Source organism: Phascolarctos cinereus, unplaced genomic scaffold, assembly GCF_003287225.1.
Source record: "Phascolarctos cinereus isolate Bilbo 61053 unplaced genomic scaffold, phaCin_HiC Scaffold_4;HRSCAF=312, whole genome shotgun sequence".
NCBI classification, from domain to species: domain Eukaryota; kingdom Metazoa; phylum Chordata; class Mammalia; order Diprotodontia; family Phascolarctidae; genus Phascolarctos; species Phascolarctos cinereus.
The window spans coordinates 505,501,206-505,521,860 of NW_027555847.1; the positions used below are offsets into that span (position 1 = coordinate 505,501,206).

Genomic DNA, 20,655 nt, shown 5'->3' on the forward strand with positions numbered 1-20,655 from the left:
TATAGGGGATTTGGAGTGGGGTACATAAGTATAGGGAGAAAAAACAAGCTAACTGTTAGAAAGATATTATTTTGGGATACACAGCTGGATTAACCTTAAAAAATATTATAGCCAGTATTATTACATGACTAGATTCTATAAGCTACAGCCTCCCTGAAGGGGAGACTGTCATGAAGGTTTCTAGACCACCAGAACTATTTTGTAACAGTGATCACCAGAGTCTAAATGTTGTTTTCTGCGATCGTTAGAAGGGAACTTCGTTCAGTAACCGCCATCCTGAAGGATTTGTCTTCTTACTGTTTATGAGGGGTCATAGTTAATGCGCTGCCTTCAATGAATAATTAAACTACATATGCCATTTCTGGGTAGTCTCTATGCCAGGGGTGGGAGGATTTGACTAACTTAATCACACACACACACACACACACTTACATGTTGGCTATGTTATCATGTGCTCTAAGTATTATAAAAGAGTCCAACTCCCTTAATTTACAGAGAATGAAACTGAGAACCTGAAAGATTTAACTGAAGTCAGGTTCTCCAGATTCCAGATTAATTTTTCTTTCTACTATATCATATTACCTCCCTCGTTTGCTCCAAATGTTCATAAGGAACAACAGGCCATTTTGAAGCTCCATCCCATATCACCATCCCACCGTTAGGGAAAAAAAAGTGCTTGACTTACTGGGAGAAATCTGTTTTCTCTAATTTTCAGCATCTCTTTTATTAGAATGTAAGTTTCTTGAGAATAAGGACCATCTTGTTTTCTGGATTTTGTACACCTAGCACAGGGCCTAGCCCCTATTAAGCACTTAAATGCTTTATCTATCTCCTCCATGTACCATGTACATATAGTTACTAAGTGTGTGAGACAGGATTTGAACACAGGTCTTTCTGATTCCTAAGTGCCATTTCCATAAAGTGGTACTTAGGAATCAGAAAGACCTGTGTTCAAATCCTGTCTCACACACTTAGTAGCTGTATGATCCTGGGAAAGTCCCAGAACCTCTCTGGGCCTCAGTTTCCTCATCCGTATAATATATAGATTGGAATCAATGGCTTCTGATGCCTCTTCCCTCTCTAAATCTATGATTCTGTAATATTATCATTTAGAATACCTAGAACATTAAGTGCTATTAAGTGCCCATCTATTAAGTGCTAGCTTAATAGATATGTATCTTTTATTACCATAAATAATAAATGTTTATTGTTCATCAATTGTGAGCAAGGAAAGCACCAAAAAGCTATTTGGCTTTCCCACTAGAGAGAAAGGCCCATCTGCGATCTAGGAAAACCTCAGGGAGCAGTAAGCATCTAATCAAATAGGAATAAATAGAACTTTTACATGTTAGTTTGCTGCTTATTTAATGACTAATAATATTTAATTGTTTATTTTTCAACAACTAAAGCCACTTATGCTATTGTCTTACACCCTAGGCTGTAATTATAAAAGCTATCACCAGAAGCCTCTGTTCTTATATTGCTATTTTATAACTATTTCTCATACTTTCCCCAAAGGGGAAAAGGATCTCACCTGAGCTAAATGATGCTAAACACTGGAGGAGTATTTGTAACTTGACAAGGATATTTATCCTTTCTATCCTATTCTAACTACAGCAATGTAGATAATAAACACTGTTTTGATTTTTTATGTGTTCTGCAAAAATGACAATTATTATTGCCTTTTTTTTTTAAAGATGAGATGATCTGATACAGCTGACATCTGGGATCTAGACATACCCCTCCGTCTGAGGTCCCAGAATCGTGAAACAGATGAGAAAGATGTGATGAATGCACTAAATATGTGATTTTATGGTGGTAAAATATTAGTTTTGAATGCCATGAAAAACTGAGAATTGATTAATTTTCTATTGTAGTTTAATAGCTGTTCAAAACATGCTTTAAGTTAAAAAAAAGTATAGTTAGTGTATGGATGCTCTATATTTTGTGGGTTTTGTTTAAAAACTAAATAAATGAAGATCTAGTCTCTGAAATGTCTGTTTTACTAATATGTTGGGGGTTTTCCTTCTTTTCAGTCTTACATTTATAATATGCATTGACACTGTAGTATTTTCCTTTAACATGGCAATATTTTAATGAAAAACACATGCTGCTTTTGGTTGACATCTAATCATTCTGTTGAGGTTTAGAGGTTTAGGGGTGCTGGGACCTCAAAATCACAACACTCGGGTATTGCCTGAGTGAATTTGACCCAATTCTTCTTTCAGCCAAAGACAAGGTTTATTATAGATCATCCATATTGGCTAGACTCTTAAGAATCTAAACATTTGTGACACGCTTAAGACAGGCAGGCGATATATCAGATTGTGTGCCGTCTTGGGGAGGGTGGTGGGAAGGATGGGGGAGAAAAATTTTAAACTCAAAAGCATATGGGAATGATTGTTGATAAATCAAAATAAATTAATAATAATTAAAGAAAAAAGACCGGCAGGCAGACATGAGGAAATCTCAGCCCCTAAATGGCAGCCAGATTATGGGAAGGATCTAGGAGAGGCCAAGTAGTTTGGGGTGACTGGAAGAGGAGTCTGGAAGAAGGGGTACCTTGGTGGGAGTGTCCAGTAGGTGGGGGTTACTGGAGGAGGGTCTAGGGAGGATCTGGATGGGAGTGACTAGGAGTTGTTGAAAGGAATCTTAGATAGAATCAAAGATGGTAAATAGCCTAGGGGCCACTGGGGCTAATAGAGATGGAGGGCTGGGCTCAATTAGGGTAATAAAGAATTGGAAGAAGGAAAGGCCGGTTGATGAGATTATAGCTTCAAGTGAATGCTACAGACTTCCTTGATCAAGTAGGACAGTTCTAGAAGAATCCCACAGACAGAAGGGACCCAAAATCGTTTTGGGGTGAGAGGCAAAGGTCTCAGCTCAGACCTGTACCCCATCAATTCTTCTTGGACTATACTTGCAACATCTTATGAATGTAAACACAAACCATTTGTTACAGTGATCTTATAATCTTACAGATCATTAACTTGAAGCACAAGAGATAAAGTGATGAGCCCAAGGTGGAAGCAGTATTTAAAGGAAAAAAGGCTATTCTTAGCATTAAAAGGGATTCTTTTCGTTTACAAAATAATTCCTCTTCTAAATAACTCTTTGTTGACTGTGTTAGTTTACTCTCTTAGACCACAGACACAGAGCTTAGAAAGTTCAATTGTTTGGAGTCACTGAAAATTGAAGATAATCATTCCTAATGGAAGATAAAGTCTTTTAAAAATTATAATGGAAGCAAAAGGTAAAATCAGATTCTCTAGGTTTTTCTAAGTATGTGTACCCTTTGTATAAAGTATGGTGCTCTTTTATTCTTCCATGCTGCATCTCAAATGTATAGGACCCATTCAGGTAGATTTTTCTAGCGTTAAATTACTCCCTGGGAGGTACTTGAGCACTTTCACGATGGATCTAATATTTGATATGAAATGGAAAGATTACTGGAAATTGAGTGCTTGAATATAGTCCTGACTCTGCCACTTAGCAACCGAAGGTAAGTCAATTCAATTTAATTGAGGAAAACACTTGTTACAGACCTGGTGTGAATAAAATTCAGCAAATATTTCTTATACATTTTGGAGACGATATAAAGGTTAGATGAGACTCAGGTTTTTTTCTAGGCACTTATGGCCTGATAAATTAGAAAAGGCCACTGGGAAGTGCTATTTCCAAACCTCATCTAATAATCTTAACATCATGAAAACTTGAGTTTCTGGCTTCCCCTCCCTTGATCTTCCATTTCCTCTGTTATGAAATGATGGACTGTTTCTAGCTCTAAAATTCTATGACTTCACCACATCCTCTGTCTATGTTTTTTAGGACAAGGCAAGAATAAGTTAAGATGGAAATCTGATCACTTAGGGGCAAACCAGAGGTCTGGAAACGTCCTCTGATTCGAACTGGAAGAAAAATGTTTTGAAATAAAGCTGAAAACAAGTAGGGGGGAAAAAGGCCATATAAAATTTATTTGTGCATCACTTTTGCCCTCACCTGCATATCAAAATAGTGAGCTTTGACCTATGCTTAGGAATGCATTTACCTCTTTCAGACTACTGGTTCTGAGGTAATCTTAATGTCCATGTCCAAAACTGCTTATGTAATTGAACATGTATTTATTTCCTGGCTGTTTATTCATACACATACATACTTGCTTCTGATTTTAAGAATTCCTTTTGTCTGAATCAGGGGTGTGCTGGTAAATGTTTTATAAGTGGCTCTCTAGGGAAAAAAAGAGTCCATGACACACTTTTAAGTTTAATCTGCATTATTTTTGTTTGGTTTTTGGAGGCAATCATGGTTAAGTGACTTGCCCAGGGTCACACAGCTGGTAAGTGTCTGAAGTCACATTTGAACTCAGGTCCTCCTGACTCCAGGACCAGTGTTTAATCTGTATTATTAACATTTTCTCCATCACTTTCTTAAATCCAAAAAAATCAACAAAACAATCAATTGAGCCCTGCTTTGGAGTGTAGCAATTTCCAAGGTATAAGGGGGAGGGAAAAGGAATAAGCATTTATGTATAATGTACAATTATATATAATAATAAATGTGTATAATCGTGCACTCATTCATTTAGAGTTGGAAGGGAGTCAAGTCCAACTCCTGCATTTTACAGATGAGGAAACAACTGATTTCTGAGAGTGACTCGCTCAGGGTCACATAGCCAGTAAGTATCTCAGGGCAGGATTTGAATTCAGGTCTTTCAGATTTTAGGTCCACCTCAGGTCATGTGGTGCTGCCTTCTTGACTGAGACTGTAAGAAAGAAGGCAAGGAAAAACAAAGGGGGTGGATGGGAGAAGGTCACATAAAAGGAAAAAGGCAAATGCTTGGTACACAATAGGAATCTCAGAAAGCTAATGTAGGACAGCAAAAGGAAAACTGATGTTTTCCTCTTACTGCAACCCTTCTCAGCCACCCCTTAAAACTTGCCCGTTTTCATTTGGCTTCTATTTATTGAAGGTTAGTCACAATATTGAGGTTTAGGGGTGCTGGGACCCCAATATCACAACATGTGGATCTTGCTCAAAAGAATTAGACCCAGGCCTTCTTTCAGCCAAAGTCAAGGTTTATTAGAACATCCGTCATATTGGGCAGACTCTTAAGGAGCTAGATTGGCATCTAAGCCTTTGGGTAGATTAAAAGAGCCTGAGCACCTTAATGGAGACAAAAACGGAGCTTATATACAGAAAGACTGTGGGAGGGATCTAGGAGTGGCTAAGTAGTTTGGGATGACTGGAGGAGGGGTCTAAAATCTGAATGGGAGTGGTCAGTAAACTGGGGTGAACAGAACACCTGGGACCTGGGAGCACCTGATCTGAGCTTTGAAGGAAGCTAGGAATAATAAGAGGTAAAAGTGAGAAGAGAGTGCATTTCAGGGAGATGGAGGGGAAATCGGTGTATGACATAGTCTGGGCACAGGTCAGGGAACACTGAGTTTGGGGTGGTAGGATGTAGACGGCATAAAAAATCCAAAGTTAGCCTTATTAAAGTCAACCCTCGTGACTAATACTGATAAACTTAACCCTTCCCAGCAATATAAGGATCTATGACATCTCCAGAGGCCTTGTGATGAAAAATACTATCCACATCCAAAGAAAGAACTATGGAAGTTGAATTGCTACTTTTTTTTTCCTCTTCTGTTGAGTTTTGTTTCCTCTTTCTGATGGTACCTCCTGTTGTTTTTAATTTTTACTTACAACATCACTAATGTGAAAATATGTTTAATAGGAATGTTAATGTATAGCCTATATCAGATTGTGTGCTGTCTTGGGGAGGGTGGTGGGGAGGAAGGGGGAGAAAAATTTTAAACTCAAAAGCATATGGAAGTGATTACTGATATATCAAAATAAATTAATAAAATAAAAAAAAGTCAACCCTCAAAAACCCTACCTAGTAGAGCCATGAGAATCTGAGACAGCAGATAATCCACAAAATCACCTGAACTTAATGTTAAAAACAAACAACTCATTTATGTAGTGTTTTAAGGTTTCAAGTGCACTTTCCTGTCCTGTGTGACAGATTGTACATATTTTATATCCATACTGAATAGGAAGAAATTTACTATGACAGACTAAATGAGCCAGGCCTTCAAAACTTGGGCTAACTCCCTTTTGAGGGATGGTTTGACCAAAGGGATCAGGGTGTACAGAAACAATTTCAAGTTCTTTTCTATTTCCCTATTAAAATCTTACGCCAAAAAGCAACAAAATGGATTTTTAAACCTTGAGTTTTCCATTATCTATGAAGATTTCCCATGTACTTATGGTGCTTTTGACTTAATACAAATGTACAACCTGAAAAAGAACATGAGTGACCTCAACTAAAGGCCTTTAAGGACACTCACAGAACTTCTTTGATGCCTAATCTTTTAATTTTGTCTCTTCTGTGAAGTGTCTTTTAGAAAGTGATTTATTTGAAAACAGACTGTATAAAAGAATATTTTCCTGGTTTTTGTTAATCAAGTAGTGGAGCCAGGGACTGATGAGAAAATGTTTCCTAATTTCTAGAGGATGATTCCCTAGAAGTCAAGAAAACTTCTGTTAACAGCAAAAAAATTTATTACTTATATTATTATTATTTGAAATTTTTGTGGGAGTTCAGAATTTTGCAGATGGAAGAAATTTGGGATTCCTGAACAAAGATATGTATGATATGCAAAATGGCAGGGCACACTAAAGCTTCTACAGGATACTGATACTTAAAAATGTTATTGCTAAATTGGGAAATTATTGTTAACTATAAGTTCCTTTGGCTACAGATGTTTACTGAACTACAAAGATCTCATAAATCCTTAAGAGGAACAAACTGTTATTCATCTAACTCCTGGGCTTTCCCCCTGTTCCTTATTGGAAGCTTGGAGTCAGGAAGACCTGAGTTCAAATTCAGCCTCATACCAGCTGTGTGACCCTAAGCAAGTCACTTAACCTTGTTTGCCTCAGTTCCTCATCTGTAAAATGAGCTGGAGAAGGAAATGGCAAACCACTCCAAGAAAATGCCAATTAGGGTCATGAAGAGTCAGACATGACTGAAATGACTGAACAACAGTCATGAGTTTCAATGAACAGCCAAAAAAGTTAGACTTCAGGAAAGTCACAGGCATGATGCTTGTCTCCCATTATGGCCACATTAAAAGGTAGTATGCGTCGGGAGTAGGGGGGAAAACTCCGAATGAGTTCTGGATATGTGCATACAGGGACAGGGATCAGACTTGCGATTTCACTGGTATATGAGAAATTGAGCAAACTCCTATTAATGTAGATCTCACCTTCTGTGCAACAGATGGGCTCATGGAGAATCGGCCTAGAGCACGGACAGTTAAGTGATTGGCCCGAAGTTACACAACCAGTATCTGTCATGGATTTGTAACCAGGTCTTCCTGGCTTCGTGGGCTCTGCATTGCCACGAAATGCCTCTCAAATGTCTATAAGCCAAGCCATATACTGAATCGAAATCCTAAGGCCAGTGGTGTGTGAGAAGTAGACCTCTCCCCAAGGGCGAAAGGTTCAAGTCAATTCAACAAGAATTTTCTCAGTGCCTATGCAAGTCAATCATCGCCCTGCCTTAAAGGAGCTTACATTATACCCGGGTGAGGACAGTTATTTATGGTTTATCAATCAACGAATCAACGAATATTTATTAAACCCCTATTAGGTGTCAGGTGCTGTGCTAAGCACAGAGAATTCAGAAAGAGACAAAAGATAGTCCCTGCCCTCAAGGAGCTTACATTCTGCTGGGGTGAGGTTTATCAACCAATTAATGAACATTTATAAAGCGTCAGGCACCAGGGCTAAGCGCTGGGGACACAGCAAAAGGCAAAAGGCTGTCAGGTCCTGGTGGAGCTTACAGTCTAATGGAGGAAACCATGCAAACGAACATATACAAATCAAGTGGGACAGATACTAGATAAATACGAAATAATCAATAGAGTCATGGCACTGAAATTAAGAAGGACTGGGGAAGGCTTCCTGTAAAAGATAGGAATTAATTTGGGACTTAAAGGGAGCCAGAAATGTCAGTGGTCAGAGTGGAGGAAAAGAGAGTATTCCAGGCACGGGGGAACACCAGAGGGAGTGCCCCGAGCAAGAGATGGAATATATTGTGAGTGAAACAGCCAGGAGGCCGCTGTCACTGGATCCACAAGTAAGGGCAGGGAAAGGTGGGAGGAGGCTCCGTAATGAAGGGCATTAAGTCGATCGCTTTGCACACTCTAATAAGCCACACAAATGTCAATCATCAGGCTGAGCCGCCTCTGCTAGACAGATGCCAAGACTGGGTAGTGGGGAGCCGTGGGAGAACAGGGGGAGAGGGCTGCAAGCAAATACTCGTGCAACTTCTACCTCCCTGGGCGACCACCGCACACACGCCCCAGCCAGGGGGCCCAACTCGGGGTCTCTCGGGAACGGAAATTCCTTTTTTTTTTTGCAGCAGGAAGAGGAGTTGCCTAAATTTAAAGTGAAAAAGGCGCCAAGGGGGCCGCGCTTTCCTCCCGCTCTTCTGTCGCCGCGCTGCAGCCATGCCCGCCGCAGGCTCCGAGCTGCACAGCCAGCTGGGCCCGGAGCCGAGAGCCGAGCCACAGGATGCTGCTGCAGCCGCCGCCGCCAGCCCGGGCTCCGACCCCAGCTTCGACCCCTGCCCCAGCCCCAGCCCCAGCCCGCCGCCCGGACCGCACGGGGAGAAGCAGTACCTGGAGCAGATCGAGTACATCCTGCAGCACGGCTGCAAGAAGGGGGACCGCACGGGCACCGGCACCGTGTCCGTGTTCGGCTTGCAAGCCCGCTACAACCTCCGAGGTGAGAGACGGGGGCGGCAGGGTACGGTCGGGAGGGGGCAGGGGGGGAGGCGGCTCAGAAGGCCGGGCACGCGCCCGGGAAAGGGCCCTGGCGCCCACGTGGGCCGACCCCCCTTCCCCGCCCCCGCCCGGCCCTGACTTTCATTTAGGGGGGATGCTTGGGGATGGATCAGCCCCGTCTTGGGAACCTAGCTCTTCTCTTTAGATTGAGATAACCCCCCCTGGCGTGACCCGCGTTACCCGGCGGTTGTGTGAGCAAAGCGCTTGCAAGCTCTAAAATGCCATGGTAATTCATGAAAATTAACCATGAGGTTCACTTGGGTTTTTTTTAAATGCATTTTAATTGAAATCTTGTGTTTTCAATCACTTGCCATTACCTAAATCATCCATCCTTCCTCCATCTATTCTGAAGGAGCCATTTCTCAGAATAAAGAAGAAAAAAACCTAACCAACATTGAAAAGGTCTGGTAATACTCACGCATGGTAAGCCATCCCTGCAGCAGCGAGTGGAGGCGTCTTCTTAGATGTCTTCTTTGGGGCCAGGCTTGCTCATTACGATTTCACAACGTTTAGCTTTTATTCCTGCTCGCCTCATTTTTCAGAAACTAAAGCCCATAGGCCCCCGCGTGACTTGCTCAGTTGTTATTGAGTCGATTATTCGAGTCTAATTCTTCATGACCCCATTTGGCGTCTTCTTCAATAGATAAAGGCAAACAGAGGTTAAGCGACTTGCCCAGGGTCCCATAGGTAGTAAGTGTCGCAGGTGGAATTTGAACTCGGGTCCTCCGGAGTCCAGGGAGGGCACTCTACTTCCCCACCTAGCTACCTGAATTTGCTCAATAGGACACCACTAAAACTTTTCGGCATGGAATTTGAACCCATATCTTAATGTCACCAAATCCAGGGCTATCCAGTGAGCACATAGAGACTGGAGAAAAGACTGACACACATCATCACTTGGGACTTGGGACCCAATTATAGGATCATAGATTTTGAGCAGGAAGATAACCTTAGATGTCAGCCGGTTCAACCCCTTCATTTTACAGATGTGGACACTTGGGCACAGGGAGATGACCCCAATTGCCTTGCAAAAAAAAAGAAATTTAAAAAGGGGGCTGGACCAGATAAAGCTTCTAAAATTCCTTCCAACTGTGCTCAGAACATTGACTTAAATAACAATTATCTAACCCTTGACAAATGCAAATGATGCTCATCCTCCAGAGACTCTAAAAAGTAGAGCAGACATTTCATGAGCATAGTAGTTTAGGTTCTGTTCTGCCTAAGCAAATGATCTGAAGACATTAGGTACCCATGAGCAGAGTTATTTAGATTTTTAACTTCTATTACTTTCATTTGCCTTTAACCTAATTTTTTTTTGGCCCAGCTGGTCTCGGATTGAGCAAATTATCATTTGTGGAATAAATGGACTGTGGAGTAGTGGTGTAGAGCAAGTCTTCTCTGGTAACCACCAAGATGCAGGGGACTTTGTCCTGGAGGGGGTTTTCATGGTGGTGGAGCTAAGAGGCAGCTTGCCTGACACATTACAACAGGTTTTTGTTTCCATGCTGGCATCCTAACCTTTCTCAGCAGAACACCCCCTACTGTGTGTGGCAGGTGGTAACACAGGCTAGTTGCACTGAATCCATCGTTTTTTAGTTTGGTTTTTTGCTAATGTAGCAACCTACATCAATGCTATGTGCTCCTGGACACCAGTGACTCCCCCACCACAGATTTTTGAAGCAGCATAGAATAGTGCTTTCTGTGTGGCCTTACTTTCTAATTCAATTTTCTATGATTCTTTGTGGATTTTTTTTTAGATGAGTTTCCTTTGCTGACAACCAAGCGTGTGTTCTGGAAGGGTGTGCTGGAGGAACTGCTGTGGTTTATTAAGGTAAAGATGCCTGAAGTTCTCATCTAACTTCTCTAAAGAACACAGTGTTATTACTGCTTTTGTTTCCTGTAGCATCATGATGTTAAACTCTGCCTCACTGCTGGTACAGACAGGAAGCCAGCAGTTATCTGCTTAGAAAATGGAAGCCCCAGAGGTGGGGGACCTATGGGAGTGGAACGTTACATATACTAGAAGACTGTTGATTAGTTTTTCTGAGCTAGTTTTTTTTTTCCTAACAGCTGGCTCCCCAGATAAAGGGAGGGAGAGACATATCTGGGAAGAAGGTATATAAGAAAGATATCAATAACTATTTTTTAAGATAAAAACAAAAAAAATCTTCTTAGTGAAAAAGTATCACTGTTCACAAGAACTGGATTAAAAATGGCTCACTGGGAAGGGAAGACAGTCAGATGTAATTGGCCATGTGCCAAAACCCCTCTGACCTCTGCCTTTATCTTCCTCCTCTCAGTGTTTGTCATTTTCTGGCCATCCTCCTCTACCCACAAGCTGGGAGATTCTCATTCCTGGAGGCTATGGATGCTCTATGAAAGGTCTAATGTATCTTCCCAGGTGTTAAACTAATTAGACTAACCCTAAATCCCATTATCAAAAAGATTCAGTTTCCTAATCTTTATTGACTTGAGTCAATAGCACTAAGCCAAAAGTCTAGGGCAGCTAGGCGGAGCAGTGGATAGAATGCCAGGCCTGGAGTTGGCAAGACCTGACCAGGCCTCTGACCCTTAACTAGCTCTATGACCCTGGGCAAGTTATTTAACCGAGTTTGCTTAGTTTCCTAAGGATATGACAAACCACTCCAGCATCTCCTCAAAGAAGACCTCAAACGAGGTCATGAAGAGTCAGGAGCTGAGGAAGGGAAAATTGATACTGCACTCCTGTATTTCCTCCTGTGTCTTAAGGTTCTTCCTCCTCCTCCCCTTTAACTGTGGACATCCTCAGTTCTCGAGAGTCTTTCTCTGCCTTGGCAATTTCATCTAGTATGATGACTTTGGTTATCTCCTTCATGCAAATGTTTCTCAAATGTAGTTTTAATCTCTCCCCAGGCTCCATTCCTATATTTCCAATTGCCTGCTGGTATAACACTTGGATATTGTGTAAACATCTCAAAGTCATCTGGTCTAAAAAAGAACTCCTCATTCCCTCTCTGTCCCCAGTCTGCTTTTCTTCCTGAGTATGTTTCTTTTGATGACATACCCAGGTTCTTTTCTTTTTTTAAAATTTATTTATTTAATTTTTAACTTATAGAATAAAGATTGCCTGTGAAACTATAAATCTATTATGTACAAATGGCTATTCCTTTGAAATATATAATAATGTAAATTCTTCCCTCCTTCCCATATACCATTAAGACATAAATATGTATACATCTATTTATTCTTTTCTATTCTATTCTTTCTCAGTATGCAGATAGCATCTTCATTTGTATGTCCTTTGTAGTTAACTTGGGTATTTATAGTAGTCAAAATGCCTTGGGTTTTAAGAAGTTGTTCTTAAAACAATACTGCTGTTACTGTATACAACATTCTCTTGGTTCTGCTCATTCATTCTTTATTATTTCGTGCAAGTCTTATCTATTATATTGTGGAAGTCTTTTTCTAAGATCACCGAGAGCTCATCATTTCTTACAGCACAGGAGTATTCCAACACAATCACATACCACACCTTGTTCAACCATTCCCCAATTAACAGTTATCCCTATAATTTCTAGTTCTTTGCCATCACAAAGAGAGCTGCTATAAATATTTTAGAACTTATAGGTTCTTTTCCTTTTCCCCTAATCATCTTTGGAAACAGACCTAGTAGTGGTATTGCTGTCCCAAAGGGAGTTTAATAACTCTTTGGGCATAATTCCAGATGCCTCTCCAAAGTGGTTTCAAAGCCTGTCCAGTGACACCAGCCTCCCTTCTGTTTTTCACATAGGACATCTTGATTCCGGGCATATTCTGTAGCTGTTTCCCCATGCCTGCAATTCTCTCCCTCATCTCCAATCTCCCAGCTTCCTTGGTTTCCTTCAAGTCCCAGCCAAAATCTTCTTTTAAGAAGCCTTCTCTGGTCCTCTTTAATCTCGGTGCTTCCTTCTGTTGTCTCTAATTTGTCCTGTACTCGCCTTGTTACCACATAGTTATTTGCACATTATCTCCCTTATTAGGCTGTATTTGAGAACATGACTGTCTCTTACTTTTCTTTGTATCCCTAGTGCTTAGCAGTGTCTGGCATATAATAGGTGCTTCAAAATATTTACCGGGGCAGCGAGGTGGCACAGTGGATAGAGCACCAGCCCTGGAGTCAGGAGGACCTGAGTTCAAATCCTAATCATTTACTAGCTGTGTGACCCTGGGCAAGTCACTTAACCCAACTGCCTAGCCAAAAAAAAAAGTACTTAATATTTACTGACTTGAAACCTGACTCCTCCCTCTCTCTCCCTGCATCTAATCCATTCCCAAGTCCTGCTGGTTCTGCATTGGCATTATCTCTTACATTTAGCCCTTTCCATTCCCACTCACTGCTAGCACATTAATTTAAGCCCTCATTAACTCTCTTGTTTGCATTATTAAAACAGCCCCCCTGACTGGTCTCCCTCTTCCTCCAGACTCTCCACATTGCTGCTAAAAATTTGCTCATTTCCATGCTCAGAAATCTTCAATGGCTCCCTACTGCCCAACAATTAAAATACGTCTTTGCTTGGCCTGTAAGGCTCTCCAGAATATGGCTCAACCTAGTTTTCTGGCTTAATGTGTACTGCTCCTCTGAACACAATCTACAGTCCAGCCGAATTGTTAATACTTATCCACTCCCTCACGTTATCCTGTTCTCCAGTCTCTGTAATTTGCATGTTCCTCAGGCCTGGAAGCCACAGCTGGTGAAATTCTTTTCAAGGTCCACTGCCTTCAGAAAGCCACCTCCCCTTTCCCTCAGCTGGAAGTTAGCCCTCCCTCTTTAATCTCCTCTTCCACTCTCATCTCTGAAACGCATTTAATTGTATTCTGATTGTGTACCTTCTTTGATAGCAGGGACCTCATCTTTCATCACTGGATTTCCAGGACCCAGCAGTACTGGTTACACAATAGGTGCTTAATAAACCTTGGGTAGCTTGAAAGAAAAGATGAGAGAAATGGGAACTTTCAAAACAAGAAACTTTTATGAGAAAAGAAATGAAGAATGGATGATTTTGAAGAGTTACTTGGAAGATAGGAAAAATGCATTGAAAGTGATAGCGCTTAGAAAAACTGGTTTTGAGTCCAGTTCAGAAAAGGCAAGGAGGTGACGGAAGAATTGACTTCAAGGGAGAAGGTGATCTTTTTTAGCTGAAGGTTTGAGGGAGGAGGGGCAAGAAATAGATATTTGATTTTTTTCTTCTCTTTAGTTTGCACTTATGTGACACTTTTCACTCAGTACAAATTATCTCATCTGGAAAATGGGAATACTAGTATCACCTTGACCCACCTTGCAAGGTAGTCTTATAAAGTACTCTCTAAATATGCGTTGTTATTTCATTTGATCCTTATGCTAGCCTTGTGAGGGTGGGTACAGTGCAATTCAGGTTTCATCCTTATTATCCCCATTTTATAGATAAGGAAGCTTTGGGTCAAAGAAATTAAATGACTTGTCCAAAGTGATTCAGTGAGTGAACCTGCGTCAAGCACATGTCTCGTGTCTCCTAAGTGTGGTTCCACTGCACTGTCCTGTCTCTCTCTCACGGAGGGCAAGACCACCATTTTGCCAGGCCCTTGAGTTTTCTGAGAGGTGGGTAGAATGACCGGACTTCTTTCCCCACTTCTTCTAGGGTTCCACAAATGCTAAGGAGCTCTCTGCCAAAGGAGTAAAAATCTGGGACGCCAATGGATCTCGAGACTTTTTGGACAAGCAGGGGTTCACTACCAGAGAGGAAGGAGATTTGGGACCTGTATATGGCTTCCAGTGGAGACATTTTGGGGCAGAATACAAAGAGATGAACACAGGTAAGGAGATGTGAGCGATGAGTCAAGTTTTCACATGTGTTCCCAAGAGTGTAGGCGTATTCTTTTATTTCAGACAAGAGTGTGGGGAAATAAGAAACGTATACTGGGGGAACAAAAAAAAAATACACTCAGTCTCTAGCCACATGAGGTCTCCTGGAGAAATATCTCTGTTCAGGGTTGTGTGAAGAAATGCCTGGGAGGCAGGGAAGAGCTTCCAAAGCTAAAAAGCTAAACCCCAAAGCAGCTTCCCCAGGGGATCATAGATTAGAGTTGGAAGGGACCTCAGAGGTAATCTAACCCCCTTGAGGAAACTGAGGCCTGAGGAGGTTAAATTAATTGCCTAAGATCACACTGAGTGTCAAGAGGTAGCATTTGAACCCAAGACTAACAGGCCCATTCTACAAACTCCAAATAGCTACACCTTTTTAAGTTCTAGGACCTTCCTTTATTTATGGTTCTTGCCTTTGTCTGTTTCAAAACTTTGCACACATCCCCATTCCATGAACCTCCCACAAGTCCTATTTCCCAGCAAATGCTTTGTAGAGCTGAAATTACTGACCTTCCCTTGGTCCATCTTTCCCATCTTTGTCTTTCAGGGAGCCCTCCCCATTTGCCTGTGTTTATCTTTTTACAAATATATAATAACCTAAGTGCTTTATACATATAGAAATACAATAGAATTTGTTTTTTATGATTATGCCTTGTAGTACTAGTAGGCTGTTTTTCTTGCCTTCTCAATGGGTTGGGGAAGGGGATGGAGGGAATTTGGAACTGAAAATAAAATTGAATTTAAAAATGAAAAACTAACGTAATTTCTGTCTACAGTAAAGCACTTGTCATCAGAGGCCCTCATAAATTCCTGGGATTTGACCTGTCTGATCTAACTACTGCTACCACCTGTTGTACTTGGCCTTCTGTTTCTTCTAGGACATAGTTTCCTTAATTTATATCTAACTATCCTTTTTTGAAAAAAGTTTTTTCAAATTCAGAGCCAAGTAACAGCTGTTGGCAAGCATCATGTCAGTCCAGGAAAGGACTTTCCCACAAAGAGAACTTTCTAGCACTCTGAAGAGGCTATTTCATGATTTCAGCATTTTTAAGTAGAAGGTTAAGATCTATTCCTTGCAGCTCTAAGATTCTACAATCTTCTTTATTCTGTTTCTGTCTTTTTCTATTGTTTATAAATATTTCTGGAATTTATTTCCCCTTCAGATTATTCCGGACAAGGAGTGGATCAACTGCAAAAAGTCATTGACACAATCAAAACCAATCCTGATGACAGAAGGATCATTATGTGTGCTTGGAATCCTAAAGGTAGCTACCCCCTAAAATAAATCGTAATCATAAACTGGCCACCGTGCTTGCAGGTTTTTCAAAAACATCAGAATCTTTCCAGGTTTTTCTGAAATCCGCCTGCTCATTGTTATATAAGAAATGATGAGCAGGCGGATTTCAGAAAAACCTGCAAAGACTTACACGAACTGATGCGGAGTGAAGTGAGCAGAACCAGGAGGAGATCACTGTCTATGGTAAGAGCCACATTGTACAATGACTAATTTGATAGACTTAGCTCTTGTCAGCAGTGCAATGATGTAAGACAATTCCAAAAGAGTTGCGATGGAAAATGCTATCTATCCATATCCAGAGAAAAACTATGGAGTCTGAATGCAGATCAATGCTTACTTTTTTCTTTCTCATGTTTTTTCCCTTTTCTTCTGATTCTTTCACAGCATAACTAATGTGGAAATATGTTCAATATGTTTGTACATGTATAACATATATAAGATTGCTTGCCACCTTAGGGAGGGAGGGAGAAAAATATTTGGAACTCAAAATCTTGTAAGATTTTATAAAAGTGAATGTTGAAAACTATCTTTACATGTAAATGGAAAAAATAAAATAGTATTATGTGGGGAAAATATAATTGGGATATTTAAGCATTTAAGAAGTACAGAGTAAGGGCTTTCTTTGAATCTCTGACTGACCGGTGACCTGTGCAACAAAAACATTTAGTAGTTCTGTTCTGGGAAGGCACATTAACAAAAGAAAAAAAAATTCAGAAATATAATAAATAAGGATAAGAACAAAGAATACAGAACATTGTAGAATTTAGAGCTGGAGGGAATCAACCTTAGTTACTGTCGCTGGGCAGCTAGTATATAGAACACTGGCCCTGATATCAGGAGGACCCGAGTTCAAATCAGACTTCAAGCTATGTGACCCTAGGCAAATCACCTAAACCTGTTTGCCTCAGTTTGCTCATCTGTAAAATGAGCTGGATCTTTGCCAAGAAGAACCCAAATAGTGTCATTAACAGGCACTGTTTTAAAACAGCTGTTAAGAATAAGATGGTGCCACTGTTACCTCCATATGAAACCAGGTGTGGAGGTACCTACCATAATCCTGCTATACTGAGAGAAAGAAACTAAATATGAAAGGTTAGAATTCTTATCTTTTCCAAGTAAGCATTAAACACCTACTGTTATGTTTCAGGGCAGTTAGGTGGCAAGTGGATAGAGCACTAGGCTTGGAATCAGGAAGACTCATCTGCACGAGTTCAAATTTGGCCTCACTTACTAGCTATATGACCCTGGGCAAGTCACTTAACCTTCTTTACCTCAGTTTTCTCATCTATAACAATGAGCTAGAGATGGAAATGGCAAAACATTCCACTATCAACTCAACAACAAATTATGTGCCAGGCACCAGGGGTACAAAGAGAAAAATCAAAAGTCTCTGGCCATAAAGAGTTTTATTTAGTTATTGTATTAACCCTAGTAGATTAACACAATAACTAAATATCTTTCTCTTACTGTCACTGCAACATCTAGGTGAATAGAGTTCCAGACTTGCAGTCAGGAAGACCAGAGTTCAATTCCAGCCTCAGACACTTAGAAGCCTTGGGCAAGCCACTTAACTTCTGCCTGACTCGGTTTCCTCTCTGTAAAATGGGGATAATAATAGTATCTACCTTTCAGTGAGGATATCTGCAGAGCACTTTGCAAACCTTAAAGTACCATATAAATGCCAGCTATTATTATCATCATAAAGGGTCATTTTGAGACCAGGTCAAATGAGTACAGCATGCAGCTGGTGTGTCCTGTTATATTTCATATTTTTAGAGCTATGCTGATATCCTCTTACTATCTCCCTTTTTTCACATTCCTGGTCTCAGATCTTCCTCTGATGGCACTGCCTCCATGCCACGCTCTCTGTCAGTTCTATGTATTGAATGGTGAGCTTTCTTGTCAGCTATACCAGCGATCTGGAGATATGGGCCTCGGAGTGCCGTTCAACATCGCCAGTTACTCCCTGCTAACCTACATGATTGCTCACATCACAGGCCTAAAGGTAGGAAACTCCCTCTCCTCTTAAGTTAAGCACCAAATGAACCACATTCTTCAGTTAGAATTTTTTTAAAAAGTGAGAATTGTTTCATTCTTTACCTTCCAATAAAATTTGGGACTTAATTACAAGGAACGCTTTTGATGAGAGGCAGTATAATGGAGGGGACAGAATCCTAGATTGGAGTCAGGAAGACCAGGGTTCAAATCCTGTCTCAGGCACTTAACTTTCATCTGCCTCAGTTTCCTCCTCTTTCAAATGAAATGTGGATGGCATATGTGGAGGATTTGCAACTCAAAACATATATATAGGGCCATAAGGTAATCTAGAGAAGTAGGATTAAAAAAAATAGAGAGGATTCTTAAAACTAACAGAGAAGTAGATCATAAAATTAGTAGTCAATTGATTAAAAAAATAAAATAAGAATGTTGGATTTGACCTAAGAGACCTAAGTCTAAAACAAGCATGGTAAGTTTAAGACTTATTACTGTTATTGTGTTCTGGAAAAGTGGATTTTGTACTGTTTTCTTTGATCTGAGTTTTAACTAACACTACTTCTTTGTTTCTTCTCACTGTATTTTAGCCAGGTGATTTTGTACACACTCTGGGAGATGCTCATATATACTCAAATCATATTGAGCCACTGAAAATTCAGGTAAGACAATTTTCTGAGTGTATATGTTCAGTTGTGTCCAACTCTAAATTTGTCCATGAGGTTTTCTCAGCAAAGTTAGTAGAGTGGCTTTCCCTTTCCTTTCCTTCTGCAATGGATAAACGCAGCTACACAGCTAGGAAGTGTTTAAGACTGCATTTGAACTCAGGTCTGACTCCAGGCACACAGTACTCTATATGCCAATAACATTTTTTTTATACCAGTCTTGCATGCATAGTAAGCCTATGAATGCCCACCATGAGACTTCCTGTCACTCTCTGGGTTACTTGTTTATTCTTCCAAATATGTAGTATTCTATGATTTGCATCACTAGGGGAATACCACAGTGAAGACATCAGTCCTTGCAATAACGAACAGTTTGGCATCATGGAAAGCAGCTACATCTGTAGCTCCTATCAAAACTACATACACATTGGTAGTCTAACTGCTTATTAGATTTAGTCCATTCACTATTACTAGCATAACAACTGTCCAGTAATTCTATAATTTATTTCTAAAATACAGACCCTAGGGGGCAGCTAGGTGGTGCAGTGGATAGAGTACCGGCCCTGAAGTCAGGAGGACCTGAGTTCAAATTCGGCCTCAGACCAAACACTTGACACTTACTAGCTGTGTGACTCTGGGCAAGTCACTTAACCCCAACTGCCTAAAAAAACAAAAACAAACAAACAAAAACAACACACAAAAACTAAAATACAGACCCTAGAATTGGGTTTTATAGAGTATTGTATTTAAATTCAGATCTTTCCAACTCCAGGCCTAACACCATCCACTGCCGCTATGTAGAGACTGGAGTTTTTGCTATATATGCCCCATGTGAAATATGGTGCCTACATGATGAGCCACTGAAAATTCTGGTGAGCCATTTTCTGTAGGTGTGCAGTGGTAATCTGATTTTTACCTTTTAACTTTTAGCTTCAGCGAGAACCAAGACCTTTCCCTAAGCTCAGAATTCTTCGAGAAGTTAAAACCATTGATGATTTCCAGGCTGAGGACTTCCTGATTGAAGACTACAATCCTCACCCAGCTATTAAAATGGAGATGGCTGTTTAAAGCAGCCTGATTCCCGGCTGAAAACAAGTTCCATCTTTTCCAGGATAAGAAGACATGGAAAAGGGTTAGGAGTGGAGAAAATCTAATTCACCCTGTGACATAAACAGAAGTCCTAACAGATCAGATTATTATCTTATGTACATACACACACAACTTTAACAGAAGTGAATGGTTATAAACAAAGTATTTGTCTTATGTAATTATTAAAATAAAGCAGTTCTTGCATTACAGAATAGGTCTTTTCTTATTCTCTAAAGCAGTACAGCTGTGTACTCATGAATTCTCTGGTCATGCTATCTCCATCAACAGATGCTTTATGGAGCTAAAGTGCTAAGCACTGTGGCAGGTAAGGACTAAAATGTCACTAGTCGACTTTCCCATTTAAAAATTTACTAGAATGTAAATATTTTGTCACAAAGATGGGAAATACATTGCATATACAATGAATTCATGGCAGTCACTTATAACATATTTTGGGTATAGAATTATACTTCCTGAAATGCGCTTATATTACCTTTTACAAAGAATTTTGCTATTGGTAGACTTTGCTTGTTACAGAATCTGAATTGATAATCCCTTCTTCAATGATCTTTTTTGGATTTAGGAGGTTTCCTTTTTTTCCCCCTGGGGAATGAACGGCATGGGAAACAGTTTCAAATAGATGAAGTCATGAAAGCTGCTGGTTCCAGTAATGCTTTTGTGCCAAGCCTTCCCAAGGCATGGCTTAGGAGAGAAGGGTTGTGATGGGAGCTGTCCTGAGGAGGGAGGGATTCCACGTGGCTGAACCTTGCCCCTACAAATATCCTACTTTATGGGTCATAAAGATACTTCTGTTGGAAGTAACACGGCCTTCTTTGATTCTCAGTGGTCTCAAGTTGCCTGCACAGGCAGATCCTTGTCCTCTCCTCTGAAAGTATA

The 20,655-nt window shown here is 40.5% G+C and overlaps 1 protein-coding gene across 1 annotated transcript; it reads left to right on the forward strand.

Moving 5' to 3' along the window:
* Window positions 1–8,440: 8,440 nt before the first annotated feature.
* TYMS (thymidylate synthetase) lies at window positions 8,441–19,970 on the forward strand. The gene is made up of 7 exons (XM_020970658.2): window positions 8,441–8,799; window positions 10,616–10,689; window positions 14,492–14,666; window positions 15,879–15,980; window positions 17,842–18,017; window positions 18,595–18,666; window positions 19,600–19,970. Exons 1-7 carry the CDS (start codon window positions 8,523–8,525, stop codon window positions 19,735–19,737), a joined length of 1,014 nt encoding a protein of 337 aa, XP_020826317.1. The 5' UTR covers window positions 8,441–8,522; the 3' UTR covers window positions 19,738–19,970.
* Window positions 19,971–20,655: the final 685 nt, after the last annotated feature.

Coding starts and splice junctions, on each gene's coding strand:
- TYMS (XM_020970658.2), top strand. CDS start 8,523: ATGCCCGCCGCAGGCTCCGAGCTGCACAGCCAGCTGGGCCCGGAGCCG. Junction 18,018..18,594: donor CTCACATCACAGGCCTAAAG/GTAGGAAACTCC, acceptor ACTGTATTTTAG/CCAGGTGATTTTGTACACAC. Junction 18,667..19,599: donor TTGAGCCACTGAAAATTCAG/GTAAGACAATTT, acceptor TTTAACTTTTAG/CTTCAGCGAGAACCAAGACC.